This window comes from Somniosus microcephalus, chromosome 31 (genome assembly GCF_052327205.1).
Source record: "Somniosus microcephalus isolate GS21.2 chromosome 31, FLI_Smic_1.0, whole genome shotgun sequence".
In the NCBI taxonomy this organism is placed as follows: Eukaryota; Metazoa; Chordata; class Chondrichthyes; order Squaliformes; family Somniosidae; genus Somniosus; species Somniosus microcephalus.
In genome coordinates, this window is record NC_141017.1 from 25,607,290 (window position 1) to 25,634,665 (window position 27,376).

General features: G+C 48.7%; 1 protein-coding gene across 1 annotated transcript; it reads right to left on the minus strand.

The window, feature by feature from the left end:
- LOC147097662 (sialic acid-binding Ig-like lectin 12) lies at positions 1 to 25,974 on the minus strand. Its single transcript, XM_085971425.1, has 7 exons — positions 25,845 to 25,974; positions 16,731 to 17,027; positions 5,544 to 5,822; positions 4,599 to 4,690; positions 4,146 to 4,199; positions 1,170 to 1,247; positions 1 to 63 (listed from the first exon to the last, which is right to left on the minus strand). The coding sequence occupies exons 1-7, from the start codon at positions 25,972 to 25,974 to the stop codon at positions 1 to 3; spliced, it is 993 nt and encodes a 330-aa protein (XP_085827551.1).
- Between the last annotated feature and the right edge of the window lie 1,402 nt (positions 25,975 to 27,376).

Here is a 27,376-nt window from a genome sequence, read left to right on the forward strand (position 1 = left end):
CTAGGCTGTCGTTGAATGATAGCCTCTGGCTCTGTAAGTGTTTTCGTAAATGCCATCACTCGCCTTAAAGAGACATGAAAAGCAGAGGTTAGTGAGGCGCACTGGTCCGGAGTCGAGCCGGTGCAGTGTGTTGCTATTTCCTTCAGTAGCAGTCACAAGGCCTGGACCCTAGATCACACAGGAGATGGAGGGCTTCCCCACTGGCTGATAAAGGTCCATTTTAATCGACTTCTCTGTGATAAGGAAGAAAATTCCTTAACATTCAGTTAATGGAGAGGAACACAGAATGGATTCAAGTTTCCCAGAAACTTGCAGGGTAAAAGTGAAGGAAGAACAAATAAGAATTAGGAGCAGGAGTAGGCCCTATGGCCCCACGAGCCTGCCCCGCCATTCAATAAGATCATGGCTGATCTTCTACATCAACTCTACTTTCCCGCCCAATCTGCATATCCCTTGAGTCCCTTAGTCCAAAAATCTATCGATCTTGGCCTTGAATATACTCAATGACTAAACATCCACAGCCCTCTGGGGTAGAGAATTCCAAAGATTCACAACCCTCTGAGTGAAGAAATTCCTCCTCATCTCAGTCCTAAATGGCCGACCCCTTATCCTGAGACTATGCCCCCTAGTTCTAGACACTCCAGCCAGGGGGAAACAGCCTCTCAGCATCAACCCTGTCAATCCCCTTCAGAATCTTAGATGATTCAATGAGATCACCTCTCATTCTTCTAAACTTCAGAGAGCATCGGCCCAATCTACTCAATCTCTTCTCATAGGACAGCCCTCTCATCCCAGGAATCAATCTAGTGAACCTTCGTTGCACCCACTCTAAAGCACATATATCCTTCCTTAGGTACGGAGTCCAAAGCTGTACACAGTACTCCAGGTGAGGTTTTTAATTCCAGGTTAAAGAAATGGGTCAGATTCCTCTGGAGAAATACAGCTTGGGTTTCCATGGAAACTGATGGGTGGAGCTCCTGGTGGTTTACTTCAGGGTATACCCACACCCATGCCCACTGACTCCCTGCAGGTGAGCTGGTCCCCCAGCCTCTTCTGAAGCTGTCTCCAGCTGCTGGGAGACATGAGCATCCCAGCCACACACGCGCCGGGACCCGGCAGCACCGCGGCCTCGTTCCTGCACCCATCAGATTGTGTCCGCTGCGAGTTACCTTTTCCTGGGCGCTGGGTTCCTCAGGATCGTCTCTTTTCAGATTGTCATAAACATCAGCAGTGGGATGTGAGGACACCTTAAAAGGGAGAAAAGCACAACCACTAGGGAGTCATTCTGAATCATGGCCTTTGACATGAATCTTGTCATTTGTGTGCAAATGACTTATGTAATAATACTGGGCGGCCTGCTGGTGGTGCTGTCCGGGGAGAGTATAAATACTTGAGCATGGGCCCAGCTTGTGCAGGACATTCTTTAACAGGAACTAGTGAAGGACACAACTAGATCTCCATGTTGAAAAACAGTTGATTAAAGCCTTGTTTAAAACTCAGACCAAGTGCCTAGTAGTTTTCTTACGTCAGCCTTGACATAGATACATCAGTGAGTGGGCGCCCCATGGGCACATCTGTAGCTTTCCTGAACGGGCAGGACAGGTACAGACTGAGGTGTAACTCCATGTTGTTTCCCCGCCACTCCTTACCCTGTCCTGTCTGTACTTCACACCACTTCCTGTTCACCTGGGTAATGGGCTTAATCCCATGGTGCTGGAGAGGGGGAATTGGTCCTTCTCACGGTGGGCAACAGGAAGCCCCAAGACTCACTCCCTATCCAAAGGGAAGAAAACAGAAGTTGAGCTGTGTTGAGTGTAGACCTCCAATGATACTGCATTGACCTCAGGGTTACAGAGGGGTGGTAGGTCATCCCTGACCTCAGCAATGGAAACATGCGCTGCTACTGGGAATGGGACTGCAGGGCAACGGACCAGACTTGGTTCCCCCAAACAGATCCGCGGGTAACTGCACCAGAGACGTACAGACCAGGAGGTTCCGAGGTTCCATCCCCAGTTTGTGCTACCTCAGCTGATCACAGTCCAGACAGCAGGGAGGGAAGCTCTAATAGCCCCAGCACACCTGAGTTAAGTAGTGGGGAAATACAATTAAAAAATCAGTTCTTGATCGCATTCAAGTGACTTGTTCTGGAAGATGAGTCTGTGTGGAAATCGAGTGATTCCAAGATCATATTTAGCTGTGATTTTCCCTCCCCCCTCCACAACAACTTGCATTTATATAGCACCTTTAATTTAGACGTTTCACAGGGGCGATTATCAAACAAAATTTGACACCGAGCCCCATAAGGAGAGATTAGGGCAGGTGACCAAAAGCTTGGTCATAGAGGTAGGTTTTAAGGAGGGTCTTAAAGGAGGAGAGAGAGAGAGAGGTAGAGAGGCGGAGAGGTTTAGGGAGGGAATTCCAGAGCTTAGGCCGCCAATGGCGGAGCGATGAAAATCGGGGAGGCGCAAGGGGCAAGAATTGGAGGAGTGGAGAGATCTCGGAGGGTTGTAGGGCTGGAGGAGGTTACAAAGAAAGGGAGGGGCGAGGTCATGGAGGAATTTTGAAATCGAGGTGTTGCCGGACCATGGTCAAACAACTTTCCAACATTTACTGTCTCGGTTAGCACGTGAAAAATGACCACTTGCTGTGTCAGCTTGGCTCAGTGGGTAGCACTCTTGCCTTTGAGTCAGAAGGTTGTGGGTTTAAGTCCCACTCCCAAAACTTGAGCACAAAAATCTAGGCGGACCCTCCAATGCAGTGCTGAGGGAGAGGAATTTATAGCAGAGGAAGACGGTAGCATGCCAGAAATCCCAAAAAACCTAATATTAAATCAGGGACAGGGACTCAATAAAATTAACATAAGTAAAATAACGAATGAAGAAAATAATGGCACTAAAGAGCGACAAGTCCCCAGGGCCAGATGGTTTCCATTTCAGGGTTTTAAAGGAAGCATGCGAGCACATTGCAGATGCTCTAACTATAATCTTCCAAGGTTCCCTTGGTTCAGGAACCACTCCTTTAGATTGGAAAATTGCGCATGTCACTCCGCTATTTAAGAATGGCGGGAGAAGGAAACCAAGGAATTATGGACCAGTTAGCCTAACATCTGTTTTGGGGAAATTGCTAGAGTCTATAATTTAGGATAGGGTGACTGAACACACCTCAAATTTTCAGTTGATCAGAGAGAGCCAGCATGGATTTGTGAAAGGTAGGTCATGCCTGACAAACCGGATTGAATTTTTTGAGGAGGTGACTAAAGTAGTGGACAGGGGAATGTCTATGGATGTTATTTATATGGACTTCCAGAAGGCATTTGATAAAGCCCCACATAAGAGACTGTTAACTAAGGTAGAAGCCCACGGAATTGAGGGCAAATTATTGACCTGGTTTGGAAATTGGTTGAGCGGCAGGAGACAGGCAGTAGGGATAATAGGCAGGTACTCAAATTGGCAGGAGGTGACTAGTGGTGTCCCGCAGGGATCTGTATTGGGGCCTCAACTATTCACAGTATTTATTAACGACTTAGATGATGGCATAGAAAGTCATATATCCAAATTTGCCGATGACACAAAGATAGGCAGCATTGTAGGCAGTGCAGATGAAAGCATAAAATTACAAAGGGATATTGATATATGAAAATAAGGATCTCTGATAATAAGGTTGTAACAGCTTTTTGTATTTGGAACTGTTAATGTTGCGATTGAAACACCAACTGTAATTGCATGTCGGTTCTTTAATAAATCTATATATTTTTAGAATTGTCTCACATAATACTTCTGTATCAAACTCGCGAACTCAATCTCTGTACACTCTTTGGTGAGGAGTTGCAGAATTCTGGGGGAGTTTTCTGGACCCTCATAATATCCGGAAGGTTACAGTCCAGCTAAACTTATTAAAAGTGCTATCTGGAGGACGGTAACATCTTCAGTCATTCCTTTCCTTTAGGGAGAGATTGTCTGGACCTTCAGACCCAATTAAGCATCTTTAGGATTCGGCTATCTCTAACTTTAGTTGAAGGTGAACGTCTGGGGAATACGCCTGACCTGGGGTAGCCCAAAAGGGGCTGGGATTAGTAATAATCCTTTCAATGGGGCCCCACTGCATTCCCTCAATCACATACACACAACTCTCACGTTCATGCTCACCATGTAAACCGGTTCTTCCTCCTGCCGCCCTCTCACTCTGCACTTGCGTACGATCTGAAAGAGGGAGACCATCAATGACTGCCAGATTTGTCTGACCACCGCTTAATTGTAAACAAGAAGGGCAAAAGGCTGGAGCTACCCAGCAGGTCAGGCAGCAACTGTGGAGCAACAAACGTCGGTCACAGTCGAGGTTGTAGCTCTGGAGGACACCTGAGCAAGGGTCTGAGGATCTCAAGCGTGGAACGACTGAGTCCGTTTCTCCAGCAGATGCTGCCTGACCTGTTGAGTGTGTCCAGCCTGGCCTGCTTCAGATTTCCAGCACCTGCAGTAATATTACTTTCTACTCGTGGGCTTCCCCCAAAAAAAAGGTGCAGTTACTCCGGAAGCAGGTTGGTAGCAGGCTCTGATCAGGAGCAAGTGGCACTCTAACATAAAAGTCAGTAAGGTACTTACAACACATGTGGCGATGGATGTTGCAACGATCAGGAGAAGCCCAGCACCGACGCTGAACACAATGACCAGCAACGTGTGGCTGTCGATTTCATCTGCAACACAAACAGGAATTCAGGAGAAACTTCTTTACCCAGAGAGCGGTGAGAATGTGAAACTCTGTTACCACAGGGAGTGGTTGAGGCGAAGAGCATAGATGCATTTAAAAGGAAGCTAGATAAACACGTGAGGGAGAAAGGAATAGAAGGTTAGGCTGATGGGGTGAGATGAAGAGGGGTGGGAGGAGGCTCGTGTGGAGCAGAAACACTGGCATGGACCAGGTGGACTGAATGGCCTGTTTCTGTGCTGTACATTCTGTCATTCTATGTATTACAAAGTATTTGTAGTATCTGGTTCTTCCCTTAAATTCCCTTAAATCTGTGTCCTCTGGTTGCCGACCCTTCTGCCAGTGGAAACAGTTTCTCCTTATTTACTCTATCAAAACCCACTAGCAATTTGAACGCCTCCATTAAATCTCCCCTTAACCTTAAGTGTATGTTTGCGCATGCGTTGAATGAGAGCCGCCTTGGGTTCGACTTTGGAATTGTTGGTCCTTCATTGTTGAACTGCCTGCCAACACGCATCATGATAACTGATCTTTGGTACTGGAGAGTGTCCAGTGCGCATGGAACTGCTACACGGCAACAACAAAAATCAGCGCTTTTGGGAAGAAGGGAAGAGAAACATGAAAAGATTTTTTAAAAACCCCAACAAAACAACAAACAAAATCTTGAGTCCAATTCTGGGCACCACACTACGGGGAAAGAGCAGGGGGAGTGGACCTAATCGGTCACTCTTTCAGGGAGCCAGCGCAGCCACGATGGGCTGAATGGCCTCCTTCTGTGCTGTCGAATTCTATGATTCTATGAAAATCTCGAGATGTCTTTGGTACAAAGCTAAGGTACAAACTGGTTATCAGATTGTCAATCACAGTGACCACCACCGTGGCCCAGCTCGCTCCCAGCTTGTTCTTTGCGGAGCAGACGTAGGTCCCCTGGTCGCTGGATGAGATGTTCTCCACCCTGATACTCAGGCGATTCGTTTTCATGGTCAGCAAAGACTTTCCATTGAGGCTCCAAGTCATTTTGGCTACAGGGTTGCTATTGGCCCTGCAGGTCAACTCGAGCAGGTCACCTATTATCTTCGCAGTATTGTTTCCTGCTTCCACTCTAAGATCTACAGGGCCATCTGTTAAAGAAAGAAAGAACTTGCATTTTTATAGCACCTGTCACCACCTCAGGACATCCCCAAAGCGCTTTACAGCCAATGAAGTACTTTTCAAGCATAGCCACTGTTGTAATGTAGGAAACGCGGCAGCCAATTTGAACACAGCAAGATCCCACAAACAGCAATGTGACAATGACCCAGATAATCTGTTTTTTTTGTCATATTGAGTGAGGGATAAATATTGGCCCAGGACACCGGGGATAACTCCCCTGCTCGTCTTTGAATTAGTGCCATAGGATCTTTTACGTTCACCTGAGAGGGCAGACAGGGCCTCGGTTTAATGTCTCATCTGAAAGAAAAGAACATCGTAAAAAACACAAACAAAAAAATCATGTTAAACTCCCCCCAGATTAAAGTTTACCTGAAACGGTAGACAGAAGGAACGTGCTCTAGCCTAGTGGGCAGAATCACTGGCCAGCATGGTGCGGAGCCAAACAGACCAGAAGGTCCTCGTCTGTCTGATGCCTGCCCTGTGCCGAGTTAGCCAATCCCAGCCAGGGCAGTGGTAAAGGTGCCGGAATTGGCCTCAGTGCCCCTTAGCTAGGAAATGGAAAAACGGTTCCTCATCACTTTCCAGCAATCCCTGCTGTCACCGCGTATGTATGCGGACATGAGGAGAGGATCAGGCTTGGCTATGGTTGGATAGCCTGCTGCTGCTCACTGCCCAGGGCCACTCGTGAAGAATGACCACTCCGCCCAGATCATAGAGTCTTATTAGCGCAGAAGGAGGCTGACGTAATAAAACTTGGTTTGAGCATAAAGCAAGGCTTTAATCAACTTGTTTCAGAACATGGAGGTCTAGTTGTACTTCACTAGTTCCCTGTCTTACAAAATGTCCCTGACAAGCTGGGGCCCACGCCCGAGTATTTATACTCCTTGGACGGCGCCACCACTGGCCGTCCAGCGTTATTTCATAAGTAGTGTGATGAAATATTCCATTCATCACTGCCTGTGACTGTGGTTGGTTTCAGGTTTCAGTTCCCTTACCTCAGTTCCGTCTCCTCACCATTGTATTGTATATTGTAATGTATTGTGTGTAGGGCTCCGCCCATACCTGGCCCCTATGTAAGCAAGCTCAGTCTGGCCTCATATCCAGTACTGCAGACCTCCAGATGGAAGATACCTCTCTCCACTGCGTGTTACCTTCTAAGTTAATAAAAGCCTTGTTTTGTTTCGCTAACATCGAGTCTCGGAATTATTGAGGCACATCAAGTAGTTTCTTGATGATGAGATTTATAACAGAGGCCATTCAGCCCGTCGTGCCTGTGCCAGCTCTTTGGTAGAGCTATCCAATTGGTCCCACTCCACCACCCCCCACCCCTGCTCTTTCCCCATAGTCCTGCAAATTTCTCCTTTTCAAGTAGATATCCAATTCCCTTTTGAAAGTTATTACTCAATCTGCTTCCCCCACCTTTTCAGGCAGCGCATTCCAGATCATAACTCGCTGGGTTAAAAAGAAGCTAGAAAATGCATGGTGCATGTCCAGGTCTAGCCCAGCAAGGAGTCAGCACCTTCAGGGAAGGAGAAAGAACATAAGAACATAAGAAATAGGAGCAGGAGTTGGCCTCGAGCCTGCTCCGCCATTCAATAAGATCATGGCTGATCTTCGACCTCAGCTCCACTTTCCTGCACTATCCCCATATCCCTTGATTCCCTTAATATTCAAAAATCTATCGATCTCTGTCTTGAATATACTCAACGACTGAGCCTCCACAGCCCTCTGGGGTAGAGAACCCTCTGGGGTCCTCCACACTATTGCTGCAAATTTGGTTTGCCTAGTCTGTATGTAGATTAAAGACCCTCATGATTACTGTATAACCCTTGTTACATGCGCCTCTAATTTCCTGATTTATACTCTGCCCTACATTACAACTACTGTTTGGGGGCCTATAAACAACCCCCACCAATGTTTTCTGCCCCTTGCTGTTTCTTAGCTCCACCCAAACTGATTCTACTTCTACTTTTTCCATTTGGCCTATCTCTCCTAAAAGTTAAGTATCCTGGAATATTTAGTTCCCAACCTTGGCCACATTGCAACCACGTCTCCCTAATGGCCATTAGATCAAACCTATTCATTTCTATCTGCGCTATTAATTCATCTATTTTGTTGCGAATGCTTCGCGCATTCAGATATCGTGCCTTTAGCTTTGACTTATTTCTGTTTTTCCCTGATGTCACCTCAGTCACTGATGCCCTATTACCTTTGTTACTCTCTGTCCTTTCCTGACCCACTCTGCTTATTTTTACCCAAAACTCTACTCTACTCCAGAGCCTTGACATTTCTCTCGCTGCTTTTAAATTTACTCTTTCCTGAATCCTCCCACCCCCCCTTCATTAGTTTAAAGCCCTGTCTACTGTCCTAGTTATTCGGGTCGCCAGGACACTGGTCCCAGTCCGGTTTAAGTGGAGCCCGTCCCAACGGAACAGCTCCCTCTTTCTCCAGGACTGGTGCCAGTGCCCCATGAACTGAAACCCCTTCCTCCCACACCACTCTTTGAGCCACGCATTTAAACCTCTAATCTGTTTGTCCCTATGCCAATTTGTGCGTGGCTCAGGTAACAATCCAGAGATTATTACCTTTGAGGTTCTGCATTTTAATTTGGATCCTAGCTCCTCAAACTCCCTCAGCTGAACCTCATTCCTAGTTCTACCTATGTCATTGGTTCCTACGTGGACCACAACAACTGGATCCTCCCACTCCAAGTTCTTCTCCAGCCACGAGGAGATGTCTTTAACCCTGGCACTGGGCAGGCAACACGACCTTCGGAACTCTCGGTCATGGCTGCAGAGAACAGTATCTATCCCCCTGACTATACTGTCCCCTACCACAACTACATTCCCTTTCACTCCCCCCACTTGAATGGCCTCCTGCGCTATGGTGCCATGGTTAGCCAGCTCATCCATCCTGCAGGCTTTTCCCTCATCCACACAGGCAGCAAGAGCCTTATACCTGTTGGACAAGGGCAAAGGCAGAGGCTCCTCCAGCACTACATCCTGGGGTTCCCTTACCTGCCTGAGTTGCAGTCACACCCTCCTGTCCCTGACCACTAACCAGGCCTGTACCACTGCCTAACCTAAGGGATGTGACTGCCTCCTGGATCAAAGTGTCCAGGTAACTCTCCCCCTCCTTGATGCCCCGCAATGTCTGCACCTCAGACTCCAACTCAAAAACTCTGAGCTGAAGTTCCTCAAGATGCAGGCACTTACTGCAAACGTGGTTGTCCGGGATCACAATGCTCTCCGCAAACTCCCACATGCTGCAGTTGCGGCACACCACCTGCACTGCCATCCCTATATGACCTTGTTTTATTTAATTAAATTTATTTAAAATTTGTATTCAGGTAACTTAGTTTACAGTGTAGTTTCTTGACTACTTACTTGATCTAGATTACGTTTTTTTTAAATTCATTTATGGGATGTGGGCGCTGCTTAAAGGCCAGCATTTATTGCCCATCCCTAATTGCCCTTGAGAAGGTGGTGGTGAGCCGCCTTCTTGAACCGCTGCAGTCCGTGTGGTGAAGGTACTCCCACAGTGCTGTTAGGGAGGGAGTTCCAGGATTTTGACCCAGCGACGATGAAGGAACGGCCGATATACTTCCAAGTCAGGATGGTGTGTGACTTGGAGTGGAACTTGGAGGTGGTGGTGTTCCCATGCGCCTGCTGCCCTTGTCCTAAGTTAAGGGTACTGAAATTAAATATCTACCTATAACACAAAGCAGTACAAGTAGTGTAGGCAAGAAGCAGCAACTCCTTCCCCCTCTTCTCCGAATTCCCACTGTTAGAATAAAATTTTGCTGGACAAGATTTTGCTGGAAAAGACACAAACAACAAATTCGCTGACTGGGACTAATTGAATCACTGAGGACTAACAAGGTTCACTGGTATCCTATCATCGAACTAATCACTTGTACCCTATTATCGAACTCATCACATTCCGCCGGGGAACAAGACGGAATGAAGACCTGAAGAGGCAGAATTGGCAACACAAGTGTGTAAACTCCTGACTGGAGGAAAATAACGATATGCGCTAATAAACGAATTGATTGGATGAATGTAAATGATCTAAAACCAACTTCTTGGAATTGTATATAAGCTCGGCACGTACTACAATCGGGGAGAAGGTGCTCTCGCAGACCGCGTGGTTGCAGACGCTTCTCCCAGAGCTCTGTCATTTAATAAAGTTGTCTCTCTTACTCAAAGTCTAGTTTCCGAGGAATCATTTTTCCTACAACAAATTGGCGCTGCGAGCAGGGTGCCACGGAGCTGAACAGTCATTCAAATCAGTGACCAGGGTGAGTAGTCAGATTTTTGACCGCCCATAAATCAGAGACACTCGACAAGGCGACTGAACGGCGAAGCGGCACCAAAACGAATCTGGGACACAGACTGAGTGGGTAAGAGACACTACTTGATTTGTATGTGTGTATTTGTATTTGTGTAATAGTAACTAAGTAACTAAGAAAAACCTCGGATCAGGAGGACACTTGTCTCAGACACCTAGCCTCAGGCCGGTTGTTAAGAGGGCAAATGCCCCACGCGAAGGCCAGGACCATGAAGTAGGTGCCGAGACTCCAAGGTGTTCTAAAGTCGTGATACTAGTCGAGTACGGTTAACATTTTTCTGCATTATATCATGTTGCTAAGTGAACTAGGAGATTATTAGTGTCAGTGTTGTAGGACCCTGATCAGGTAAACAGACACCGGGGAGGGGTAGAAACCCCGTCCAACAAGCAAGCGTTACACGTCCGGGCAGTTTTGAGAGAAAGACAAACCCGGACCTCTGAGAACGCTGGCATAGAGTGCGACAAGAAGCTCGGGTATTCTCAGAAGGAAAGAATAGGGGGGCTCTCTAAGGAACAGATCTCCAGACACGAAGGAACGATCGGTGAAGCAGCGGCGATGTCAGGTGAGGAAGTTAAGAGGGGACCTTCGGGCTCCCTCACATATTCTTATATGACAAACCGACAGTCGTTAATTAAGAAGATGCAGAAAGACGGGTGGGATGTGTCACAGACTTTAGAACTCCAGAGAAGCTGGTTGACTAAACAGACAAAGAATAAAACCAAGAAGGCAGGAGTGTTATTAGTACACCAACTAGCAGGACTCATTGAACAAGTAAACGTAATAAAGAAAGTTGCACAAGGCAAAGTACAGATGGTTACGGAACTAGAGACAAAGGCGAAATGTCAAGCAAAGATTATAAAGGAATTAGAGTGTAAGGTATGCGAGGGGGGGCGAATGGGGACTTGTCCAGACACCACCTCCCTTCCCCCATATTACAGTGCAGAACCAACAGCCCCTGCAGGCGAGGGGGACGTTGAAATAGTCGAGATGGCTCCTGTGAGTTGGGGCGGGACATTGGCTAATCCCACCGCCAGTACCCAATAAAGGCGAAGGCCAGGAAGGCAGTCGTGGACATAGTGAAGGGGCTAGTAGAAAGGGGTATCCTGAGGGAAACCACGAGCACTACTAATTCCCCCACATGGCCAGTAGAGAAACCTGATGGGAGCTATAGGTTGACTATAGACTATACGGCCCTCAACAGGGTCACTCCTAAATTACACCCCATCGTTGCCAGCCCCTCAACAATTTTGAATGGGCTATCCCCTGAACAGAAGATATTCACCGTTTTAGACATAGCTAACGGATTCTGGGCACTCCCATTAGATCCGGAATCACAAGAGAAATTTGCATTCACAGTAGGGGATAAACAATATACGTGGACCCGATTGCCACAGGGATTCCATAATAGCCCAGCTATTTTTCACCGCGTCATGAGTGATATCCTAAAACAGATAGAAGTACCTAAAGGAAGCACTATTTTGCAGTACGTCGACGACATACTAATAGCCTCGGAAATGAAGGCAGACCATCTGGCAACCCTATATTTAGTACTAAGGGCCCTAGAGACGGCTGGCCTCAAGGTAAGCCCTAAAAAAGCACAGATAGGAAAAACTCAGGTCCTATACCTGGGACATCTAATCTCCCAAGGACTTAAAGAAATGCCACAGGACAGGAAACACGCTGTCCAGGGCATGCCGAGACCCGTAACAGTACGCGGAGTCAGGAAGGTACTGGGGCTCTTTAATTACAGTCGAAATTTTATCCCGGGGTTCGCTAAATTAGCAGAACCTATACAAAGATTAGTGAAAGGGGGTAAACCCGCGCTGGAACCGATAGATTGGGGACCGGAACAAGAGGAAGCTTATACTCAACTAAATTCTGAGCTAGTATCAGCCCCAGGGCTAGGACTGCCAGATATGAGTAAGGACTTCCACATACATTGCAACAATGAAGAAGGGTTTTACACAGCAGTAGTTACACAGGATCATGGGGATAAAAGAAGGCCCGTCGCCTACTATTCCACAGCGGAGGGACCGGTAGTCACAGGGCTCTCCCGGTGCATAGCTGCATTGGATTGTGCGGCTTGGGCAGTAAAGGTTAGTGAGCCAATAGTAATGACAGGAAACATTATATTGCACACTAAACACACTCTGGTAGAGATGTTGAATACCGGGAAATTAAGATCCGTCTCGAACATGAGACGTGCCAAGTGGGAGGCCGTCCGCCTCCCTCCGAGTAAAGCAGTAACCATTGTTAGAGACACGGGGGAGAACCCGGCAGAAGGAATACTGGGAACTGGGGAGCCCCACAACTGTGGGGACGTAGATATGAACCTGGAGGAAGATAGGATAAAAGACACCCCTTTAGCGACAGCGGAAGAGACGTTGTACGTAGATGGTTCACGCAAGTATATAGATGGACTGCCCCGAACGGGGTGGGCGGTGGTTAATGGCGAATTAAAAACCGTAGAGTCAGGACGGATTGATGGAGGCCTATCGGCCCAAGTGGCAGAGCTAGTGGCTCTCACCAGGGCACTAGAGTTGTCAGAGAATAAAATCGTGAACATTTACACAGATAGTAGGTATGCCTTTGGGGTGGTCCACGATTATATGACTGCATGGGGTAGGAGGGGATTCATTACTACGGGAGGCAATCCCATTAAACACCAGCTGAGGATAGAAGCCCTCCTAGAAGCTAGCGACAAACCCCAACAGGTAGCAGTAATTAAGATTAAGGCACATCAGAGGGAACCGGACCGGACTAGCCCGGACTGGTTAAATCACCAGGGGAACCAGGCTGCGGACCAAGCAGCACAAAGGGCGCTAGAGCAAGAAAGGATCGAAGAAGTACCAATAGCCGCTGTGAGCAGCTCCGAGGACGAGATAAGTATTGACGAACTCCATGAGGACACCCCCGACATCGAAAAAGGTACGTGGGAAGAACAAGGCGCAAAGCGGGGAAGCGATAATGTCTGGCGAAAGGACAACAGGGTAATGGCCCCCAAGTGCATTCAAAATACGCTATTAGAACTCCACCATGGGCTTGTACACTCAGGGAGAGAAGCGATGATGGGAAGCCTCAGCAAAGAATGGTGGTGGAAGGGGATGGGAAGAGATATCGCGAGATACTGCCATCGATGTATCACCTGTGCGCAGTATAACCCCGGGCGGCCCATAAAAGTCAAAATGGGACATCAACCAAGGCCGCGAGGGCCCTGGGAGCATATACAGATAGACTTCACAGGTCCCCTTCCACCGTCACATGGCAAAACCTACTGCCTCGTGGTCATAGACCAATTCACCCGCTGGGTAGAGACTTTCCCCACGCGAAATTGCACCGCTTTGACGGTTGCCAGAATCTTAGCTGAAGAAGTAATCCCCAGGTGGGGAATACCAATTCAAATGGACTCTGATCAAGGTACCCACTTTACCGGGAGTGTCATAAAAACAGTATGCCAATTAATGGGAATTAAACAAAAATTCCACATCCCATACCACCCTCAAAGTTCGGGCATGGTGGAACGAATGAACCGAACCCTTAAAAATGCATTGGCAAAGGCAATGCAGACGTCAGGGAAAACCTGGACTGAAGTATTGCCCATTATCCTAATGAAGCTGCGAGCCACTGAAAACCGAACGACAGGCTTGACCCCTTATGAATTGATGACAGGAAGGGCGATGCAATTGCCAGAAGGCATCATAACAGGTGGGGCCGATGTAGGCCCTTTAAAAGATAGACTAAAACGATACGTTCTGGAACTTAGCACTCAAATAAAGGAGATGCGAAAGAATGTCCGCGATAATCAGGAGGACAAGGATCGGGCACAATAGCTCACAATGACGGCTTATGTTCCCTCAGCGGGTAGTAAAGTCATGGTGAAAACTCTGCCCAGCAAACCAGGGTTCGCCCCAAAATGGAGTGGGCCATATGAAATCATAATCAGTGGGGATACCTGTGCCTGTCTAGACATAAGGGGTAAAGGAGTATGGAAGCATTGGACACAATTGAAAGTATATAAAGACAACTGACTGGCTACTTTCTGAATCTGTTTTACAGGTGATCTGCATACCCTTTGTCATAAAATTCCTGTAAAGACTGGACTGTAGTGATATATTAATCATGTTTAGAGTATTATGGGTAATGGCGTTATTTCATATTGTCACGGGAAGCGCGGTACCCCATTTACGTAAAGAGAGAGGATTGCATGTAAATACCTTTCTGTATATGTCATATGTCTATGCGAAAAAAAATGGGCCAAAGCTCCTGCTGGGTGTGCGCCCATGTGCCCACCCATACGGGGGGAGGAATCCCATTAAGGCCTATCCCCTTTAAGGTAGAGGAGATGGTAGGGTGGTTATTATACTCTAATACCACCTGGAATAAGGAGGATACCATACAAATCCAAAATAGCTTGAATCCAGATCAGCTGGAACATGAGTGGAAACAGGCAGGGTATAACCCCACGAACTTTAAAGGATGGTTTCATCCCCAGTACGATAATCGAAGGTATCCAGAAGAGCTATTAGTCAGCACAGGGGGAAAACTAAACAATGCAGAGGGGGAAGTCTGCTTGGCAAACTATGACAAGACAGGGTTAGTGGTTGGATGGAGTAAGTGCAAGTATAATTACACTTTAACCAAAACCAGTACTAAACCACCAGGTGCCCTAGAATGGCCCTATGTGGGAACGTTTAATTTATCCGAAGTGCTAAACCGGACTAGCAACCTACCCTGGAGGGGAATACCTGGGATCATGTACCAACTTTGGAACAAATTTGAGGCCTATAATAATACCTATTTCATTTGCGGATATAAGGCGTATCCATGGCTTCCACGAACCTGGACTGGGTCATGCTATATAGGATACGTAGTACCATACATCCATTATTTATCCTCCCTAACCCACCACTATGGGTACCAGTCGTTATGGCAACCAGCCAAGCGTGTTACGAGAGCTATTACGGAAACCGAAAGATTCTGGGCTATAGCATTCCCCTGGTACGGAACAGGAAAAATAGCAAGGGAATCCATAAACATGACAGCAGTGCTCGAACAAATAGCCAACGATACGGCTGAGTCCCTGAGAGAAATGAGTGCCGAAATGGTGGCGATCTGGACCACGGCCTTACAGAATAGGATAGCCCTAGATTATCTGTTGGCGGCGCAAGGAGGCACCTGTGCCCTGATCGGGACAGACTGCTGTACATATGTCCCAGATAGCTCCGAGAATATCACGAGCCTAGCAAATCATATCCAAGAAGAAATAAAGAAGCTCCATCAACCCACAAGCACAGGGTGGCTTGATTGGTTGCTAGGGAAAACTGGGTGGGGAGCATGGATGATGCAAGGAATAATAATAATAGTTGTAATTTGTATGTTGATGTGTTGTGCGCTGAGCCTTATAAAGTTCGGTGGCATAGTGGTTAGCACTGTTGCCTCACAGCGCCAGGGACCTGGGTTCGAATCCGGCCTCGGGTGACTGTCTGTGTGGAGTTTGCACATTCTCCCCGTGTTTGCGTGGGTTTTCTCCGGGTGCTCCGGTTTCCTCCCACAGTCCAAAGATGTGCGGGTTAGGATGATTGGCTATGATAAATTGACCCTTAGTGTTAGGGGGATTAAATACGTGGGGTTACGGGGATTGGGTGGGATATGTGTTGGTGCAGGCTCGATGGGCCGAAATGGCCTCTATCTGCACTGTGGGGTTTCTGTGATTTCTGTGAAGTTGTGTTGCCAAACTGCTATGAAAACCGTGATGCCGATCGCCTCTATCGAGGAGGAACACACCAACCTGCTACCAAGGGGTGAAGAACACCAATACGACGCTGTCGAAGGAACAACCGAACCCCCGGACATAAGCCAGTGGCTGTAAGCACCGATGAAAGGGGGACCGAGGATGGTCATCTGGGAGCAAATGAATCGTGCTCCAGGACCAAGAGGAGGGATTGTTAGAATAAAATTTTGCTGGACAAGATTGCTGGACAAGATTTTGCTGGAAAAGACACAAACAACAAATTTGCTGACTGGGACTAATTGAATCACTGAGGACTAACAAGGTTCACTGGTATCCTATCATCGAACTAATCACTTGTATCCTATTATCGAACTAATCACATTCCGCCGGGGAACAAGACGGAACGAAGACCTGAAGAGGCAGAATTGGCAACACAAGTGTGTAAACTCCTGACTGGAGGAAAATAACGATATGCGCTAATAAACGAATTGATTGGATGAATGTAAATGATCTAAAACCAACTTCTTGGAATTGTATATAAGCTCGGCACGTACTACAATCGGGGAAAAGGTGCTCTCGCAGACCGCGTGGTTGCAGACGCTTCTCCCAGAGCTCTGTCATTTAATAAAGTTGTCTCTCTTACTCAAAGTCTAGTTTCCGAGGAATCATTTTTCCTACAACACCACTCTTTCCAAATTCCCAAATAAAACCCTCTGTTCAAGTCCACTCCGTTTAATCCCACTCTGTGTAGAAAAAGTGTTTTGTTGCCAGATGATCTGGCTGTACATTACTTACATGAAACCTGGAGCTTTTGAGACCTCCATGTCTTCACAGCTTGGTGAGTGATCCAGCAAGTAATTGTTTTACCGTGGTCTGTTATCTGTGGTTCAAATGAAACTGTGGACGTAGCACTGAAGGTTCCATCTCTGTTCGTGTCGACAGATAACTGAACTCCTTCCCGTAGCTGAATCCCGTCCTTCAGCCAATCCACTGTTATCTGCTTTGGATAAAATCCAGTCACTCTCAAACTCAGTGTCGTGGGCTTCATTGCCTCCAGTTGGGGCACTACCAAAATCTGATCAATTGGTGCAGCTTAAAGAACAAATGGGAAAAGTACCATTGAAATACCTTGCCACAACAGGAGGAATAATGAAGTCAGACTTGTGCTAGCGGCTCATATATTTGTAATTAATTACATACATGGTTTGTATTTAAGTACATTCATACTTCAAAATAATTGAGAACAAATATTTGTTCTTTTGTCACGCCTATCGTTCTCCTCTCTCATCCCATGCTGTGCTGAAGGTACTAACTCATGTCGGGCGATGGTACAAAGACTGCTGTGCCTCGCTGGCCCCTCACCCACATCTTCTTCTTAGACAGTCCCTCAGAACCGAGGATGATTTGCTTCCACATTAAAAATGAGTTCTCAGGTGACTGATGAGTCCAATGCGGGACCTACAGTCTCTGTCACAGGTGGGCAAATGGTGGTTGAAGGGGCGGGTGGGTGGGGTGCTTGGGTTGACGTGCGCTCCTTGCGCTGCCTGCGCTTGGCTTCCGCTTGGCTCCTGGCGAAGAGACTCGAGGTGTTCGGCACCTTCCCGGATGCTTCTCCTCCACTTTGTGCGGGCTTGGGCCAGGGATTCCCAGGTGTCGGTGGGGATGTTGCACTTTTTCAAGGAGGCTTTGTGGGTGTCCTTGAAGCATTTCCTCTGCCCACCTGGGGCTCTCTTGCCATGTTGGAGCTCCGAGTAGAGCGCTTGTTTTGGGAGTCTCGTATCGGGCATGCGGACGATGTGACCCGTCCATCGGAGCTGATCGAGCATGGTCAAAGCTTCGGTGCTGGGGATGTTGGCCTGAGCGAGAACACTGACGTTGGTGCGCCTATCCTGCCAATGGATTTGCAGGATCACATAGCCATGTGAAGGTCTAGGATTGCATTTATATAGCGTCTTTAACATAGTAAAATGTCCCAAGGCACAGGAGCGATTATCAAAACAAAATTTGACACAGAGCCACCCAAGGAGATATTAGGACAGGTGACCAAAAGCTTGGTAAGTTTTAAGGAGGGCCTTAAAGGAGGAGAGAGAGGCAGAGGGGTTTAGGGAGGGAATTCCAGAGCTTAAGCCCTAGGCAGCTGAAAGCACGGCTGCCAATGGCGGAGCGATGAAAATCAGAGATGCGCAAGCGGCCAGAATTGGAGGAGCGCAGAGATCTCGGAGGTTGTAGGGCTGGAGGAGGTTACAGAGATGGGGTAACCAGGAGTCCGCTGCCATTTCCCCCCCTTCCAGTCAGAGATTCCAAGCTTCCTATCGTCCCCGTCTCCAGCTGTTAAAAACGAATGCAGGACTAAAGCCAGAGCTCGAAGCCTGGACTTTCCAAGTCTATCACTCAGTTACTCACTGTGTAAACTCGCTGAGACATCGGGGGAGCCAAGAGCCTGCCCCAGGTTGAAAGGGCAGTCAACTGACCCACCCCCCCACCAGGAGACTGATATGCCTGCTCATAAACCCCTCCGAAAACAAGCAAGAGGCAATCTCGGCAGCGGGACCACTTTTCAAAATCAAATGACAACAAAAGCATCCCCAATTCCTGCACGGCAAATGCATCACTCAATCAGCGACTGAGCCAGGCAGACCGAGGAGGTGCCAGGTTTTATCCCTGGTCTGTGCCGGGTTAGCGCATCCCAGCTGCAGTTGGCCTTAGCGCTCTGGGTCAGGAGGATCAGACCAGACAAACCTCCCACTCCCGCCCCTGATTGCCCTCCGGTGCGGCCTGCTGCAAAGCGGGTGTGGACTTAGGTGAAAAATGGATTGGGCTGAACTTCTGAGTCAGGAGGTTGTGGGTTCAAGTCCCACTCCAGAGCACAAAAATCTAGGCTGACGCTCCAGTGCAATGCTGAGGGAGCACCGCACTGTCAGAGGTGCCGTCTTTCAAATGAGACGTTAAACCGAGGCCCTGTCTGCTCTCTCAGGTGGACGTAAAAGATCCCACGGCACTATTTCAAAGAAGAACAGCAGGGGAGTTATCACCGGTGTCCCGGGCCAATATTTATTCCTCAATCAACATCACTGAAACTGATCATCTGGTCACTATCACGTTGCTGTTTGTGGGAGCTTGCTGTGCGCAAATTGGCTGCCGTGTTTCCTACATTACAACAGTGACTACACTTCGAAAAGCACTTAATTGGCTGTAAAGCACTTTGGGACGTCCGGTGGTCGTGAAAGGAGTTATAGAAATGCAAGTCTTTCTTTTTTTCCCCAACTTCAAATAGCCCTTCCTGGGATCACATGAGTTTCCACGTGGACTCGGTACAGCATCAGATGGTCCATTTACTCACCGAGACATTGGGCATGAGCCCCGAGGTGTTTCCACTGTGATATAATTTGGCCAGAAGAAACAGCAAACCTGAGGATTGGGAGCAGTTTCGGATTCAGCAAAGGAGGACAAAGGGATTAATTAAGAGGGGGAAAATAGAGTATGAGAGTATGAGAGTAAGCTTGCAGGGAACATAAAAACTGACTGTAAAAGCTTCTATAGATATGTGAAGAGAAAAAGATTGGTGAAGTCAAGCGTAGGTCCCTTGCAGTCAGAATCAGGGGAATTTATAATCATACATACTTTGATTCTGTCTTCACAAAGGAGGACACAAATAACCTCCCAGAGATGTCGGGGAACATAGGGTCTAATGAGAGGGAGGAATTGAATGAAATCAGTATTTGTAGGGAAATGGTGTTAGGGAAATTGACGGGATTGATAAATCCCCAGGGCCTGATAATCTACATCCTAGGGTACTTAAGGAAGTGGCCCTAGAAATAGTAGATGCATTGCTGGTCATCTTCCAAAATTCCAAAGGCTCGAGTGGAGCATAAACACCGGCATGGACTGGTTGGGCCGAATGGCCTGTTTCTGTGCCGTATATCCGATGTAATCCTATGTATACATAGTGAACAGCTACCCATAAGGATACCAGTTACAGCTGATGCCACACCCACGGAGCTATGAAGAATGATTAATCTGATCTAGGTCAGGATGTGGTTTTCATTTACAGAAGTACAGGAAGGGCTGATGCAACCATTTACCATCAAATTATCTTTCCCAACAAGGGGGAAAAAATAATGTAGTTCTCATCGGTGATGAGTAGGGCTCAGAGACAATCCACCCGAGGAAGTTACTGATTTAAGATATCCCAGTAATCAATGATATTACACAAAGTTGGTAGCCCACATTGAATTTCTGTAGCCGAGCGCAAAATTAATATCGATTCATAACAAAGATCTGAGTCACACGTCATCCCATCAGGATCTAGGATCTACACACTGACCTCACCCAGGCAGAATCTCGGGGTCACTCATTGACTCCATCCCATCAGGAGCCTGGTAACTCATGCATTGACCTTATCCCATTGAGATTTAGGGTACACACTGACTGACCCCCCATCCCATCAGAAACTCGGATGCACACACACACCTCGTCCCATCAGAATCCATGTTACACACACACAGACACTATTCCAAGAGGATCCAGATTGCACACGTTTTTCCAATCTCAATGCATGTGTAATCCAAATCCCCATCCAAATCCAGACTGCACACATGTACTGGATCAATCCTGGATCAGGAAGTTTAGAGGGGATTTGAGGGAAAACTTTTTCACCCAGAGGGTGGTTGGAATCTGCAACTCACGGACTGAAAGGGTGGTAGAGGGAGGAACCCTCACAACATTCAAGAAGCATTTAGATGAGCACTTGAAATGTCATAACATACAAGGCTACGGACCAAGTGCTGGAAAATGGGATTAGAATCGACAGGGCTTGATGGCCGGCGCGGACACGATGGGCCGAAGGGCCTCTTTCTGTGCTGGTTAACTCTATGGGGGAGAAATTGGGTGGAGCCGCAAATGGGGCGGCAAGCTCGCCTGGGCGCCGGAATTAGCACAGTGATCGGAGCAGTTGCGACCGCCGGAAATTCAGCTTGAACGCCCCAAGAGGGACACGGGGCGAGGCTCGAGGCGCTGAAACTGAATATCGCAGCGCTGCGGTACTGCAGGCCTTCCTCCCATTCCTAAGGGGGAGGGGCCTGCACCAGCGCGATCACCGATCGCGAGTGCCGGCAAAAGAGCCCGGCACCGAGGAGAAGTGCCGGGCTCTCGGAAAACAGCCGGCACTGCCGCGGGGGGAGATCAGGAGGCCGGGGATGGAGGTGCTGGCAGGCGGCCGCCGAAAGAAACGGCCGCCCCGCACCTCCACCTTAATTTGCGCCACTGCCGCCACAGGTAGGCCCCGTGAACCGGGCGCCATTTGCGAACGGTGCTACAGAGGCGGGCGCTACCGAATATCGAGATCGGGGCAGTAGCGGGGCGCTGCGCACACCGATGACGTCATCGGTGGCGGCGCAGCGCAACAGGCTAACGTCGCCATTAGCGCCCCAGCTAAATATCGCGGGAGGTGTGGCCAGTGGCGCTAAAGCCACTGAGTGCCCTCTTTAGGCGCTAACTGGTGGCGCAGCCCACTGAATTTCTAGGCCTATGACTCTAATCCCAACAGGGTCCTCTTAGTTCGTGCTTGGACCCCATTCCATGGAGGTTTGGGGTACATATGAAAGAAAGAAAGACTTGCATTTCTATAGCACCTTTCATGACCACCGGACGTCTCAAAGCGCTTTACAGCCAATGAAGTACCTTTTTGAAGTGTAGTCACTGTTGTAATGTAGGAAACGCAGCAGCCAATTTACACACAGCAAGCTCCCACAAACAGCAATGTGATAATGGCCAGATAATCTGTTTTAGTGATGTTGATTGAGGGATAAATATTGGCCCCAAGACACCGGGGAGAACTCCCCTGCTCTTTGAAATAGTGCCTTGGGATCTTTTACATCCACCTGAGAGAGCAGACGGGGCCTCGGTTTAACATCTCATCCGAAAGACGGCACCTCCGACAGTGCAGCGCTCCCTCAGTACTGCACTGGGAGTGTCAGCCTAGATTTTTGTGCTCAAGTCTCTGGAGTGGGACTTGAACCCACAACCTTCTGACTCAGAGGCGAGGGTGCTGCCCACTGAGAAACATGCTTGGAGCCCATTCCATGAAGGTTCAGGGCATTCATGTTGTTGAATCTTGATGGAATCGGTTTTAAACAATAACAACTTGAATTTACATAGCACCTTTAACGTAGAAAAAATATCCAAGGCGCTTCACAGAGGCGCAATCTGAGAAAAATGGATGCTGAGACAAGGAAGGAGATATTAGGAAGGGTAACCAAAAACTTGGTCCAAGAGGCGGGCTTAAAGGAGAAAAGGGAGATGGAGGCAGAGGAGGGGTAGGGGTTTAGGGAGGAGCGTAGGCCTGGTCACCATTAGTGGCACAAAGACATGGGGGTACACGAGAGGGCAAAATCCAACATCTAAAAGGCACAAGTCAGGAGTGTGATGGAATACTCTCCACTTGCCTGGATGAGTGCAGCACCAACAACACTCAAGAAGCTCGACACCATCCAGGACAAAGCAGCCTGCTTGATTGGCACCCCATCCACCACCTTAAACATTCACTCCCTCCACCACTGGCATACCCGGATTCCCATTGACTTCAGTTTCACTAGGGCCCCTTGATGCCAGACTCGGTCAAATACTGCCTTGATGTCAAGGGCAGTCGCTCTCACCTCACCTTTGGAATTCAGCTCTTTTGTCCATGTTTGGACCAAGGCTGTAATGAGTTCTAGAGCTGAGTGGTCCTGGCAGAACCCAAACTGGGCATCAGTGAGCAGATTATTGGCGAGTAAGTAATGCTTGATGGCACTGTCGACGACACCTTCCGTCACTTTGCTGATGATTGAGAGTAGACTGATCGGGGCGGTAATTGGCCAGATTGGATTTGTCCTGCTTTTTGTGGACATAAGTTATTGAGCCGGGGGAGCTTAGAGAGAAAGGGAGGGTCAAGCCCATGAAGAAATTTAAACGTAAGGATGAGAATTTTAAATTTGAGGCTCTGGATGATCTGCAGCCAATGCAGGCAAGTGAGAACAGGACATGGGCAGGGCTTTGGATGTACTGAAATATATGACCAGTGGAAGGTGGGAGACCTGCCAGGAAAGCAGTGGAATAGTCAAATCCGGAGGTCACAAAGGTGTGGATGAGGGTTTCACTGGCAGATATGCTGATGCAGGGGTGGAGGAGGGCGATGTTAGGGAGGTGTAAGTAGGCAGTCTTTGTGATGGAGCATATGTAGAGTCAGGAGATCAGCCCTGGGTCACATAAGACGCCAAGACTGTGAACAGTCTGGTTTGGTTTGAGACACTAGCCGGGGAGGGGTTACAATCCGTGGCTTGGTACTTGTGGCGGAGACTGAAGGGCGATGGTGTCACTCTTCCCAATGTTTAAGTAGAGAAAAATCACGGCTTAATCAAGAGCCGTGAGTTTTGATTGGATGACTTGTATTGGCTATTCACTGAGCCAAGCCAGCCAACCAATAACGAGAAGCCAAATAATGTCACCAGACCAGTGCATGCGGCCTGAAGCTCAGTGGAGACATCTCACTTCAGAACTGACAAAGGAATCAGCAGGTAGACTGCACCCACCCCATGAGGAGTCTCCCTCTGCTTCCTTCAGGTCTCCATTCAGGCCCTGATACTGTTTTCAGGCTACAGTTAATGTCAGCCAGTGGCTCAGAGGGCAGCCCTCTCTCTCTCTTGCCTCTGAGTCAGAAGGTTGTGGGTTCAAGTCCCACTCCAGAGACTTGAGCACCTAATCCAGGCTGACACTCCAGTGCAGTGCTGAGGGAGCGCTGCACTGTCGGGGGTGCCGTCTTTCGGATGAGACGTTAAACCGAGGCCCTGTCTGCGCTCTCAGGTGGACGTAAAAGATGCTATGGCACTGTTTCAAAGAAGAGCAGGGGAGTTATCCCCGGTGCCCTGACTCAATATTTATCGTTCAATTAACATCACTAAAAACAGATGATCTGGTCATTATCACATTGCTGTTTGTGGGAGCTTGCTGTGCGCAAATTGGCTGCCTGCGTTTCCTACATTACAACAGTGACCGCACTTCAAAAGTACTTCATTGGCTGTAAAGCGTGGTTGTGAAAGGCGCTAGAGAAATTCAAGTCTTTCTAGTTTTCTTGCAGGTGGAGAGTTTCCTGAAACCCAGCCACTTCACACTGACGCTATACTTGTATTGTCAATGCACCATAAGGATGGATACAAGACAGCAAGGAGGGTAGTAAAGCTTAATTCAAAGCACTATTAACTGACAACACAACTGCTGGACAATGGGATGCAGGTGGGCACTGGTAAAACGGAGGCAGAAGGGGTTCAGAGCAGCAGCCAGGAAGCACTTCACAAAAAGTGAAGTTGTCCATTTTGGCAGGAAGAATAAAAAAGAAGCATATTATCTAAATGGTGAGAGATTGCAGAGCTCTGAGATGCCGAGGGATCTGGGTGTCCTAGTGCATGAATCAGAAAAGGTTAGTATGCAGGTACTGCAAATAATTAGTAAAGCTAATAATGTTATCGTTTATTGCGAGGGGATTTGAATACAAAAGTAGGGAGGTTATGCTTCAGTTATACAGGGCATTGGTGAGACCACATCTGGAGTACTGTGTACAGTATTGGTCTCCTTATTTAAGGAAGGATGTAAATGTGTTGGAAGCAGTTCAGAAAAGGTTTACTAGACTAATACCTGGAATGGGCGGGTTGTCTTATGTGGAAAGGTTGGACAGGCTAGGCTTGTATCTGCTGGAGTTTAGAAGAGTAAGAGGTGACTTGATTGAAACATATACGATCCTGAGGGGTCTGGACAGGGTGGATGTGGAGAGGATGTTTCCTCTTGTGGGAGAATCTAGAACGAGGGGTCACTGTTTAAAATAAGGGGTCGCCCATTTAAGACAGAGATGAGGAGAAATTTTTCTCACAGAGGGTCGTGAGTCTTTGGAACTCTCTTCCTCAAAGGGCGGTGGAAGCAGAGTCTTTGAGTAGTTTTAAGGCAGAGGTAGATAGATTCTTGGTGAGCAAGGGGGTGAAAGGTTATCGGGGGTAGGCGGGAATGTGGAGTAATCGGATCAGCCGTGATCTTATTGAATGGCGGAGCAGGCTCGAGGGGCCGAGTGGCCAACTCCAGCTCCTAAATCGTATGTTCGTATGTACATATGTAAGAAAGATGACTTCCTGGGTTGGACCTCTAGGTGGGGTGATGTGGAAGCAAAAAGTCGGCAATGACTCAATCATGCTATGGCTGGGGAGGGGGCATATTTAGGTATCGGTACAAGGATGAGCCAGATGTGCCAAATTAATTCCCTCCTGCGTATTTATCTCAACTGCATTTACATAATTACTCAGATTGGCCCTGAATTTGTGTGGCTCCTCATTTCAACTTTCTAATCTAACTTAGTTTGTCTTCAGCAAGGATGGCTCAATTCACCTGGACAATGCCATCAGCTGCTGGTGTGGTCTATGCTCACGGCTGCCCTCACCTGGGCAATGGTGGTACAGCAGTTTGGTTCACATCATCTGAGTCTGACCCACTCTGGATGCCAGGGAGAAGCAATGTTTCAAACAAACTAACATTGTATTGTAGGTATTCGTTGTCACCGATGTAGGTATTGGACGAATCCCTACTTAATAATCGAGTTCGACTCCAGGAGAACAATCAAAAAGGTTTTTAATGCAGGAACAGAGGAATTCTAACAGGTTGCAGAGCTCGGTACAGGTTAGCCATAAAATAGGTCTTCACCAGACAGAGACGCCACGAGGACTGAGTAGGCAGTCCCGTGGATTGCGTGATGACATCATTGCGTTCTTCCCGCGCTTGGGTAGTCACGTGACTTGCGTGATGACGTCATTGCGTTTGCCCGCGCTTGGGACAGTCACGTGACTTGCGACGTGACGTCATCGCGTTTACCCGGCACCCGGCACTGCAGCTGGCCATTGCGGTCGAAGTAGCGGGAGGCTGAGCTGGGCCGGTGGCCGTCGCGGGAGCGGGAGGCCGAGCTGGGCCGGCGGCCGTCGCGGGACCGGGAGGCCGTGCCGGGCCGGCTCGCGTTTACCCGCGTCATCGCGTTTGTCCGCGTCATCGCGTTAGGTCGCGTTCTTAAAGAGGTAATGGCCCGAACATGCAAACTCTATACAAACGTAGTTAAAGGGAATTATGTAGGTAAGTAAGGGACACTCGGTGGTACCGCTACATGCGCCCCCCCAGAATTCGCTTTAACGGTCGGCGTCAAACGATGAGATGGTCTGACGAGCCTGTCCGAACGACTCCTGTAGTCTCGAGACGGAGACTGCTGGGTGGCTGACGGTCTGGCGGGCGGTCATACTTGGGTTGGCGTAACGACGATGGGTGGTCGGTGGTCTCGGCGGTCGTGCTGTCTCGACTTGGCGGGCGAGGTCCAAATATGTGCTGGTCGTGAGCGGATCTTTGCGTGCGTCGTGGCGGATAAAACGTATCCAGCCTTGCGAAGGACCATGGCGTCATGGCGAATAAAAAGTATTCAGCCATGCGAAGGACCGTGGAAGCGTGTGACCTCTGTAGCCCGTGGTTCGAAGCGGGCGCCGGGGCGAAACAGCTGGCCGCGTCATAGTGACTGGCAGGTTGGGCAGACGCGGACCATGGCTCTGTCATTGTTGGGAAAAGGTCCCCAGTCTGACAAAATCTGCAGGAACGCCAAACGGGTGATCCAGGAGAAAAAAACGTGGGTCTGGGCAGGTCGGTGAACTCGCCGACAGGCGAGCAAACTCTCCGGCAGTCGGGAACGCACGGAACGGTGCGTGCCATAGTGCTACTACGGTAACACAGAAGAGAGTGAACCGTTGCTGCATTGATCAGTGATCGGTGATGACAGCAATTTTCGTGTGGCCGATCGCGGCCGCGGGATGCCCGTTGGACCCATCCTCGATGGTCGCAGCGTCAGTAGATGTTTGCTTTTGTTGAGGGGAAAACTGTAGAGAGGGCGGCAACGCTTCTAGTTGTTGTTGATTGCGGTAGGGGGAAAAACTGCTGGGAGGGCGGCAACGCTTCGCCGTCGCGCCGAAAAGCATGGTAGAAAAGACAGACCAGCAGGCTGACGGGCTGGTGCGGCGTCGGCGGGGGATGGGTCCTCGTGGTTTGCGAGGGGCAAGTCCTCGTGGGTTGCGAGGGGTGAGTCCTCGTGGGTTGCGAGGGGCGAATCCTCGTGGATTGCGAGGGGCGAGTCCTCGTGGGCTGCGAGGGGTGGTTTGCGAGGACTGAGTCCTCGTGGCCTCTCCGCCGGGGCGCGCTCTGATCCTGTGAGCCCGTAAACATGCTGTACCCGCGCTGTGAGGGTGTTATACTTGCTGTTCTGCCGTGGGGTTGTTGAAGAGGCTGACGCTCCGAAAGTCGGTAGAGCTGTCGAAAACGGAGACCGTATCCAGGTACGTGGTCTGCGCCGTATCGATGTTGCACAAGGCGAACGGGGCTTCTACCAGGAGAAAGCACGA

What these genes read in the sequence shown, in the direction of transcription:
- LOC147097662 (XM_085971425.1), bottom strand. Translation starts at nt 25,974, where the DNA reads ATGACGCGGGTAAACGCGAGCCGGCCCGGCACGGCCTCCCGGTCCCGC. An exon ending in CCGCTACTTCGACCGCAATG is followed by an intron (nt 17,028 to 25,844) that starts GCCAGCTGCAGT and finishes TTGTTCTTTAAG; the next exon opens with CTGCACCAATTGATCAGATT. An exon ending in AGGAAGAACCGGTTTACATG is followed by an intron (nt 1,248 to 4,145) that starts GTGAGCATGAAC and finishes CTCCCTTTTAAG; the next exon opens with GTGTCCTCACATCCCACTGC.